This window comes from Humulus lupulus, chromosome 7 (assembly GCF_963169125.1).
Source record: "Humulus lupulus chromosome 7, drHumLupu1.1, whole genome shotgun sequence".
Lineage (NCBI taxonomy): Eukaryota > Viridiplantae > Streptophyta > Magnoliopsida > Rosales > Cannabaceae > Humulus > Humulus lupulus.
In genome coordinates, this window is record NC_084799.1 from 127,634,968 (window position 1) to 127,646,441 (window position 11,474).

The window sequence follows — 11,474 nt, forward strand, 5'->3', positions numbered from 1 at the left end:
CAGATATTCTTCATCAGCTTCTTCATGGCTTCAGATCAATTCTCCTTACCTGTCCTTTCTTCTTGTAGTTCTACTCTGAGTACTCCTAACGAAACCCAAACTGATTCTCTGTAGAACCTTACCTGTGACTCTGCCTTCTGGGTACTAACGTCTTCAGCATAATAATCAGTTGCTCACCATTTCCGTCTAGGAGTAATCCACCTGTACTGCTCGTGAGCTTGAAGGGGACTTGTCCATACCGTTCATGCATTCTCTGCCTAAAGAACTTACCTGTGCTGCTGTAGCTTGAACCATTCCATAATCTTTGTTACCAACTCCTCACACCCTACCCGGTGCAAACTAGACAATTCACGAATGTCTCTATCCTTGGTTTCCAACTGGTAATAACCAGGTCCTAGATCAACTCTTGGAGACATCATCCTATCTTGTATCCAACATTGTACTTTTCGTTCTAACCCGACGATGCTAACGATCCCCACAGTATAACACACTGGCTACACCAGGGTCAAATTCCTTCGATTGCTTCAATAGACATTCTGTCAGCCAAAACCATCTTTTACTACATTCCTTATACCAATCCTATCTGTAGTCCGACCTTGAAGTACCCCCAATTCTTCTTTACATACCCACATAATTCTCTCACTGGTCAGCCCAGTTTCCACTCAGTCTCATTTTCATACTCTAGATGATATCCTCAACAATCCATCTGCCAGAGTTTCTAATTCCTTCTCAATAAGCATTACTGTCCTCAGCCTCCCGAATAGCACCTTTGAGGCAACCTCTCTAAGTCCATCACCCTCTCGGAGCATTCTCAACACTGAGTCCTTCCAGTTCGTTACATGCCCAAAGCATAAGCTCGTCAGTTAAATACTCATCCTCGAGGAATCAGCCTCGAACCTTGAATGTATCGATGCATTCTAGTTCTCCGTTCCCTCACCATGGGAAATCCATCCTAGCATCTCGAGTCATTCTATGTAGAAGTCATGCCCTCACCTGTCCTCTTTCTAGGTGGCATCCTCTTCCTCATGTGCATACCAAATAACCTCCCTGGTTCCTGTCACCATTTTGATAACTACCTTTTCCAATCAGGCTTCCTTCCAATCTCAAATTAGGTGCCCAAGCACTGTCTGGGGTCCTTTTACCTCAAAATTGAGAATCTGACCTCGCTGCGTTCTATCAACAAAAGTACTATCTTATCAACCAGACCTTTCCCCCTTTCTGGAAAAACCAGAAGCCACAGAACTATCCGGGTGTAACGCCCTGGTTGCCCCAGAACAGTTACGGTGAACGGTGGACTGAAAATTTGACTCGTTACCCGAGTCCTTTGGTCAAAAACGTGCTCTACGTGTAATTAACAGGTTAAGGTATAAAACCAGTAAAAAGGAAATTGAGATTTTCATTACAAACTGCTCTGCAGAGCTAAACAAAACATTTATAAGTGGTTCTCAGTACAAAATGGTCATTACTGTTTAAAATTTACAATCCCGCCGACCTAAGCGGCAAAAATAAGGTAAACCCCTTAGTTCCTCTGAGAACACCTTGGCCGTGGTGGTCAAGCGACCGCATATGTACACATCACCACGTCAGCTCTCCACTCAAGGCTAGGTGAGCTTTTCTTTTCCTTTACCTGCACCACATAGCACCCATGAGCCAAAGCCCAGCAAGAAAACATAATACTTTTCATAAACATTATCAAATGATTATCATTATAATCATACTGAGCATAAAGCTTTCAAACAAATGAGTGAACATCACATGAGGTCCTGATAAACCATACTGAGTGACTGACAAGCATGTCACTAATTCAAATGGAAGAGTGGCTGTTGGGTAAGCCTCTAGCCTTCAACAGGTTCTGGTAAACCAGACTGAGTGACTGTCAAGCATGTCACTGTTTCAAGTAGGAGAGTGGCTGCTAGGTAAGCCACTAGCCTCCAAGCGCTTATTTCATTCATCGACCCTTGGGGTCGGTCTGACATTAATGCTCTTTGAGCCATTCAATGCTGATGGTCGATTAGATCCAATCTTTGCTGGCTTGCGTGATACACGCTAAGGCCGTCCCGACTAATGAGTCAGCGTAATGTGACCAGTGCCCAATACCACTGCCGAACCTGACTAATAAGTCACAGCTTCACAGTTGATACTAGCACCTTTGCCAAAACTGACTAATGAGTCAGTACCATGCGTAAGTGAGCAACATATGCTAAACATTCTTTATTCAATCCAAGTCCATATTAACACAACCAACATGCCTCATGAATATCCATGCATGTCACACTTGGGGTGCATTTTTCTTACCTCTGGTTCGAGCGAGAATGAATTTGAAAAACAACCCTGAGAACGATCAACCTTTAGATTCCTTAGCGGTTACCTAATCATAACCAATTATAATCCATTAATAAAATAAATTAATAAATGGTTTACAATCTAAAACCACACTCCCGGGATCAATCCCCCACTCTCGGGATTCTTAAAATACTCAAACGGGGCAAAGGAACCAAACCCCGAACCTTAAGGATCACTCCGAGCCCTAAAATAGGTTTGCTGAAAAATGGACTAGCGATGCAGCCCCATCAGATGGCGCTGTAGCCCTGTGAGTGGCGCTGCAGCCCTAATAAATGGCGCTGCAGCCCTATTTCCAAGTCAGAGAGCCCATCTCTGAGCCCTGAATAGCGCTGCTGCGCCAATAACAGACCAGAAACTTTCTAGTTCATCTTCTTTGCGATTTTTCTTGAAACCAAACCCTCCAAACCAATCCAAAACCTTACCAAACACCCAATTCAACCCCTAAACTTCATCTACATCATACCCTCATCAAAACCCAATCAATTTTACACAAAAACTCCCATTGATTCTAGCTATCCACACCAAAACTATAAGCTGAAAACTATAAAATAAAATAGAGTATGGCTTGTTTTTCATGGATGAATTCTTACCTCAAATGGAATTAAAGTCCTTTTCAATGGGTGAACCGAGTCTACAACTCCCAAGCTTTGATTTCCTAGCTTGTATCTTCAAGTTGGGACCAAAAACTTCAAAGAATGATAGAGAGGAAATGATGTACGGGAAGGTGATGAAGTTGCTCTGTTTTTGCTCTACAACTCTTTACAGCCACTTGAAACATATATAACCCAAGCAAAAAGACCTTAATGCCCCTAGGTCATCAAAAGCTTCTAAAGCCTTCCCAAGGGCAAAGTTGGTACTTTCGAACCTATACCGTTAATCATAATTAACGCTTCCCAATTCCCGCTATTCTCAAAATTCCCAAACACCAATAATTCATGTCCCGTTACCCTTTTACTCCCGGCAACGTTCTAATCATTAAAACATCCCGAGACTCACCCCGAGCCTCGAACTTATTCCCGTTATGACTAAACCGTTACTTTAACACTTAAAGATCGTCTCATGCCAAATAGCTCGAACAAATCCACATTATAATGTGGCATTAACAATATATCACCAACATGCATCCAAATGAACAATTTACCCTCAACGGGCCAAATTTCCATCACACCCCTGTAATTAAAAAAAATATGGACTCACATGCATGCATTTCACATCATATCATAATATAATCAACATATACATGCATTTTATCAATTAATAACACAATTAAGCAAGTATGGCCCTTCCGGCCTACTATTCACGCCGTTAAACATATCGGGGAAATCGGGGCATTACACCGGGGTTCTATCAACTTGATTAACACGAATCTATCTTTACTAATTCCATCAAAGGGAGAATTGCCCTTGCGGCTCTAGCACTCATGCTTTATACATCAACCATCAGTTCCTCGAACAACATGGCCCTCTCCGCCATCCACATGCAGACGATAAATTCTTACCTCAGAGCAGCCCAAATACCTTAAACTATTCCAGATCTCAAATCCTTAAATGGGTCGCCATCAATTCCAGATATATCCATCAGTATAAATTCCGAAATGAATCACCCAATTCACCAAACCCATTGATTTACACTGTTGTTACCCTATCAGTCCAAACCAAACTTATGAGCCCACCAGTCTCCACAGTTCTAACCATGTCTTTATAACCTCTTCTATCAATCACAATCTAGGTTCTTTCCAACCCATTAAGCCAGTACCTCAGCCCGAGTACCATTTCCAGGCACCTCTCTGCCTCAACATTTAACACAACCCTCAAATCAGGATCTCTCATCCTCTTAACCAAGGGTGGAATTAACCTTGCCCATCCACTGATAAATTCCTTGTCTTCCCGTACTTTCCTCAAAACTAGAGGATAACACCCTTTAAGCCTTTCATATAATACCCTTATCTGTCCATACCTCACAGTAAGCCAACACTGGTAACCTTACTGTTGAAACATCTAAATCAGCTATTTCCCCAGAGAAATCCGTTGTTCTTCTATCCCATCTCAACTAACAAACTCCACAGCTTACTCACACACTAGTGACTCTCTGCTGCTGCTTTCAGGGATGACTGGAGATCTCAACTCCAACTTATATCTAGAATCCCCCTCTCAACACAATATCAGGTCTCCAAACCCTTCTAGGAACAACCAATTCGAGTTCATCTGCCAAAACTGGCCAAACTCCTGAGCTCTGTGGTTCATACTCTGAACCAAAACACCACTAGATCCAAATGACCACAGTTATCATGCACACACAAGCATATATAGGCCAAATCCACAATGATATAAATTTAGCTACCAGATTTTAACATCACCATGTATACCCAGGTCTCAACATGCTTCATACAAGCAAATAAACGGATATAACATACGGATTCAATTTAAACAATCAATCACATAAACTCAATATGTGAACCATTATGCCAATATTCATCCACATGCATAATAATGTTATTCAGCACGCATTAATCTCAACATGCAACAGTCAAGGGCCCAGCCCCAACAATATCTCCTGCATGTGTCAACTCATTTCTCATGCTCCACATAAAGATAAGCAGGCAAACAGGGCATTCAAACATATGTTCAAACATGTCAATCAATCATAACAACCAACCCTGAGTCGAGCTTGTCACTGACAGCGAGCGTACATGTTCGGTCGATCTCCAGAACCAATAAACCTTGGCTCGCTCTGATACCAAGTTGTAACGCCCTACAGCCTTAGAGCCGTTACCAAGTGAGTTTTAAGACAAAACAGTGTGCAATGAACTCGCTAACCGAGGTTTTTAAAACAAAAGTGTGACTAATAAAAAGTTAAGGTTGTAATCTTTGAAAATGCGCCGTTTCATTAAAACTTCTAGTATTAAACATTTGGGATCCCAAAATAAGGTTTGAAAACTATTTACATCTTGAAATAAGCTTACAGTTGATTAGTTATAAAAATTATAGATTATTACAGCCATTTCTCGCATAAACCCCAACCAAAGCAGTCGGGCAGGCCAAACATGTACGCGTCGCTTCACGCTCTCCGTACTCATGGTTGGTTGACTCAATCTATGCCCTTACCTGCAACACAGAGCACCCGTGAGCCGAAGCCCAGCAAGAAAACTCATGCAGTACATAACATATGAAAATTATACAGTTAATCATATCAGATAGTCGACAGATAAACAAGTCAACCATTAGACTAAGCAAACACGGCCATGCCGCCCCAGAAGCCTTACCAAAGCCTAGGGTCTCGGTCCTTACCGTAGGATCTCACATGTATCCACTGGGTCCTACACTGACTATAAGCATCCCATGTGCTAAGTGTTACTTCCGGCCCCGCTGCCGTTCTCGGCCTTGCCGCCCTCGGCCATAGCCGTTCATTTCACTATAACCACACATATAGTATAACTCAAACAACATTCAAACAAATATTAATTCATTTAAGTCTGCACCCTAACATGTAATGCAATATAGGGCCGTGCCCTGCAATCATCTCATCATGCAACATGCAATATAGGGTCGTGCCCCGCAATCACACTATGGGCCCATGCCCTATCCTACGGGTGTTATAGTTTTCTTACCTGTCGATTCAATAGCTTAGATCACCTGACTCCTTGAGCACGATCCCACTCGAGCCTTAGCGCACACCTAGGCACCAACATAGGTCAAAGTCAACACCGAACCCCAAGTCCGAATACCTAGCCTCGGGACCAATCCCGAGCCCCCGGGAAGTCCTAGATCCCCAAAACAAAGTGGCGGAATCGAGTCCCGAACCCTAGGTCAAAATCCCTCATCAAAAACCCAAAAATCCACTTCTGTGAACAGTGCAGCGCTACAGCGCTCTAAAGAGGGCGCTGTAGCGCTACAAGCAGAAACACTCCCCCCAGAACAGGGGCTAGCGCTACAGCGCCCACTGACTAGCGCTGTAGCGCTAGTTGCAGCCCAGCAGAACCCAAAAATCGCTTCTTGCGATTTCCTTCAACCATTTCAACCCCAAACTTGTCCAAACCTTTTCCAAACCCAAAATCAAGCTTATAAACACTCTCCATACATCCCAAGCATCCCCAAATCTCAAAACCCAAGCACAAACTTCCCAAATCTCAAAATTCACCATGAATAACCCTAAACCCAGAAATTCAGTCAACAACAAAGTTAAAGGATTAGAATTCTTACCATTGATGCAAATTTCGACCTTGATTCAACCCTAGACCTCCTTAGCTTGTTCATTCTCAAAGCTTTCCCAGAAATTCCCTAAAATTCCCATCAACTCAGCTCAAAACACAGCTCAAACCATCAAAACCCTTAAAACTGAAATCTCTAAAAACTTACCTCAAAAGTTGATGTGTTCTTGCTAATCCTTGCCAAATCTTCAAGTCTAACCCAAGATCCTTGATCCTCAGCCTATCATTGCTCTCCACTAAGCTTTGCTCCAAGAAAAATGGAGAGGAATGGTGCAAAAATGCACAAACCGATCCTTTGGAAAACCCCTCTGTTTTCTCTCTTTTCTTTCTTTCCTTTTTCTTTCTTTTCTTTCTTTCTCTCCACAGCCAACACTCTTTCTCTATAAATCCCACTAAGTGTATAAAGCCTCATAAATCAATCTTCTAAAAGCCAATTGACCAAAATGCCCTTCCTATTAACTCTAAATCCTTTTGTCCAAGTAGGGCCATTTTAGTCATTCACCCAATTCCCGCTAATCCTCAAGTGTCTCTAATATTTTCCCGTTGCTTTCCAACACCTGATAAATCACCAAATAAGTATCCCCCATCATCAAAATTAATCTCAATCTATTCTCCAAATTCCTGCTTATACCCCCAGGCTCGCCCCGAGCCGGGTATAAATTCCCGCCATGACTTTTCCGCTAGCCTGCTCACTGGGATCACCTCGAGTCACAAACCACAGATACATCCACATCACAATGCGGTCTCAACAATCATCACATATCAATACAGCTATGCCCAACATGGCCAAAATTACAGTTATGCCCTTCTAACACGATCCGGGCCTACATGCACACTAATATACATAGTCATGCATCTCAGATAAACAAATAGTCATATAACATGCTTTAAATCATAACCATGCATTTAACTCATAAAATCACACATAAATCCCAACCTGCCCTCCTGGCACACTAATCAAGGCCCTTAAGCCTTATTAGTGATTTTGGGTCGTTACACGTTCCTTAATATTTTATAGCTTATTATATAATTTTATTATTAATGTTGAAAATAATGCTACAAAGTTAGACCTAGCAGATCAAAAGTACACCCACTATGGTCTTATATGGAAAATAATGCTTGTGACGGCCCACGTCACTATGGCTGCTTTCTGGAATGACGACTGGTCCTACAGACCAAGACACGTCTTTCCAGCGTGCTTTGTCCTCACTCGCACACTTCATTGGAAAACTTCCAAGGAGGTCACCCATCCCTAGATTACTCCAAGCCAAGCACGCTTAACCATGGAGTTCTCAAGTGATGGGCTACCGAAAAGAAGATGCACCTTCCTGATATAGGTAGTACCCATCAATCAATTTAAGCCCTCTTCAACTGTGTAGTCCCATACCTACACAGTCTTAGAATCATTACACTTGACCTTCCCCAGGCGGTGTGGGATTGCACAGCTTACCCGGTCTTTCCCCTTACGGATCACGGGATTTTGACTGTCACAATTCTACACAGATAGAATTTATTAATATTGATTTATTCTATAATTCTGAGGTGTCATTTATTATTTGGGTTCATTACATAAAGAGAATTGCTAAGGGTACAAGTAGTATTAAACAACATGAGAAGATAGTGTATTGTTATTAGTGTAATTTAATATTGGATTTCACATATTTGAATTTAATAAGTATTATGGAGTATTACTAACTATGAAGTAGGGGTGGCAATTCGTGTTATTGTGTCATAATCGTGTCGACACGATTATGACACGACACGATTAGAGTAAACCCGTACACGACACGATTATTATTCGTGTCAGAAATCCAAACTCGTACACGACATGATTATCTTAGCGGGTCACACGTGTCGACACGATAACACGTTTAATAAATTTGTCATTTGACACAAATCTAAAACTAACACGATTAATACACAATTAAACGTGTAATAACACGACACGAAATTGACACGACACGAAATTGACACTATTAACATAATATAAATAAATTAAAATGTTTATATAATCTTAAACGTGTCTTAAGCGTGTCATTTGCGCCTTAAGCGGGTTGACCCGAAAATGACACGTTTAATAAACGTGTTAAACGTGTTGACACGATTATGACACGAAAATTAAATGTGTCACCCAAACTCATTTATTTCGTGTCGTTTTCGAGTCGTGTCATCGTGTCGTATCGAAAATTGCCAGCTCTACTATGAAGTGACATTTCGTGTGGTATTTGACACTTTAAGGTGTCGGATAGCAATACTATTAAATGTTGTCCTTTCGAACTGGGCTGATCAGCATTTTTTTCAATTTTTTTAAAAATAAAATAAAAAACAGAAATCTCAATACGAAGACGGCCCAGCTTAAATCTAACAGAAATCATTTTATTTTATTTTTATTTTCTAGTATCTTTATACAGAGGCATACACTATGGTAATATACGCTAGAAACCAAAAATTGGAAGTTTCCTTGAAACTTCTAATTAAGACGAGGCTTCCTTATTTTGATTATATTGTTGCTACTTAAAATTAGAAATACTAGTACTAGATAAGCCTAGAGAGGTCAGTTGATTTCCCAAAACGGCATTGAGAACGTCCGTGTAACATGGCTGCAGCGGACAACGCGTACTCGTCCCATGGGCATGATGAGCGACTGAAGCTGAGTCCGGCGACGCGTATATTTCATTCTCTGAAATACGATAGCTACATCGTTGCAATCATAGGCTTCAAGACAAGTATCGATCCCAATCTCATTAAAACCGGTTTAGAGCAGACTTTGATTAAACATCCCCGCTTCTCTAGTAAGCTGGTCAGTTTTTATTACTTACACGAAATGAATGAAACAATAGTTTTTTTTTTTTTTTTGAAGCTAATTAAATGCATAATTAATTAGGTGAAGGATGAGGGATGGATTCCGAGCTCAGTAAACCTAGAAGAGCACGTAATCGTTGCAAGCATTGATGAGCAAATTGACGATCCAGATCGATTCATGGAGGACTACATCTCACACATGACGAAAACTCCGCTCGACTTTTGCAGGCCATTATGGGAGCTTCATATCCTAAATTTGAAAACGTCGCAGTCGGAGGCATCCGTAGTCTTCCGAATTCACCACTCCGTCGGGGACGGAGTTTCTCTCATGTCTCTTCTCCTCTCATGCACCCGCCAGACCTCTGACCCTGAAAAGCTGCCCACCCTTCCCGCCATGAATCCAACTCAGAAATCATCATCAGCTACTACTAACTTCAATTCGATTTGGCAGTTCTGGCTGGCTGTTTGGTCGGCAGTGTTGTTGGTTTGGAACACTGTTGTGGATTTCGTTATGTACGCGGCCACCATTTTGTTCCTCAAGGATACGAATACTCCAATCAAAGGCCAAAAGGGGTGTGAGTTTGCTGTAAATCGTTTCGTCCATCGTACAGTTAGTTTGGATGACATCAAGTTAATCAAGGACGCAATGAATGCGGTATATACATTTATTTATATACATAGAGACGTACTATTTTCTTTTCTTTTTTTCCATTGAAATTTATATATATATATATATATATATTTATATATATAATTTTTTAATTAAGATAAAATTAAAAATAATAATGTTATGAGATAATTGTGTTTTGCTACCATATATATATACTAGGTAAAAGCCGAATGTTTATTTAGTTTTAAAGTTATAAACATTGTATATAATTTTAATAAAAATTGGGTCACTATTTTTTTGAATATATATTTTTATAATCGAATGAATTATAATTTTATATTAAATATAAATATTTATATTAATAATCTTTACATATATAACATTTAAACATAACGTTGACATACATATATATTTACATGATTACATGACATATATAAAATAGAATAATATTTAAAAAGAAATTGATAATAGAAATAAAATAAGAATAGAAAAAGTCATAGTGTAGACACTAGTATATATGTATCAACTATTTTTAGATTCTAATATATATCGCAATGTCCTTTGGTGAATTTGATGAAGAAAAAGAAGCTCTAATACTTATAAAAATAAATTATCACACAAATTTGTAAGATAAAAAAATAATATGCATGTCTTTATTATTTTTAAATAAATATGATTTAATTATTTAAATTATCATAAAATATCTTATTTTAATTAATTTATTTTTGTTTAAGTTTATGTTTGTTCTAATTTTTAAATTTGGCAGTGACAACAAATTATTATAGATTATATGTTTAATATAATATTAAGTTTGATTAAATTTTATTTAAGTTATAAAACATATGGTTTTATTATTTTTAAACAATTATCATTGTAAAATATCTCAAAAATATCTTATTTTAATTTGTTTAATTATTTATTTATTTAAGATTAAGTTATGTTTACAATTACTGTTAAATATAAAAATATTCTGTTATATATAAGAATATTCCGTTAAAATTTACTTAAAAAAATTAAAAAACCGTTCTACACGTAGATATATTTATATAATTCGTTTTCTGTTATAATAATTAAATTTCATTTGTATGGCAGTGGTGTAATAAGTGTATATATATTGAATGCATACAAACATCTTATATGATTGGGATTATACATTGAGCCATTTTTAAAAATATATTTTTATTACATATTTATTCTTATATAAAATTACTAAAATATATATATATATATATTTAGACTTAGTAACCATATCTCAATTAATTCTAACAAAATTGAATTTTTTTAATTTTAAATTTAGCCTTCCTAATCTTTTAACATTATATAAATACTATAATAAAAAATAATTTTTATTTTAGATTGTATAAAACATTTATATATTTTTTTAATTATTTATTTTATTAAGAAAAATTCATATTTGTATTTAAAAAACTTGAAACGTAATTTCTTTTTAATATTTTGTAAAAGGGTTGTATAATTCAAGATCTAATAATATAAAAGATACATAAGGTATAA

The 11,474-nt window shown here is 38.3% G+C and overlaps 1 protein-coding gene across 2 annotated transcripts in view; it reads left to right on the top strand.

Moving 5' to 3' along the window:
* The first annotated feature begins 8,851 nt into the window (after nucleotides 1-8,851).
* LOC133788617 (wax ester synthase/diacylglycerol acyltransferase 5-like) overlaps nucleotides 8,852-11,474 on the top strand; it is a 29,895-nt gene continuing 27,272 nt past the window's right edge. The window contains exons 1-2 of one of the 2 annotated variants that reach the window (XM_062226175.1): nucleotides 8,852-9,350; nucleotides 9,435-10,007. In XM_062226175.1, coding sequence (XP_062082159.1) covers nucleotides 9,147-9,350; nucleotides 9,435-10,007 — 777 coding nt within the window. In that variant the 5' untranslated portion in view covers nucleotides 8,852-9,146. The remainder of the gene's footprint in view (nucleotides 9,351-9,434; nucleotides 10,008-11,474) is intronic. The other variant, XM_062226174.1, reaches the window with a different exon arrangement.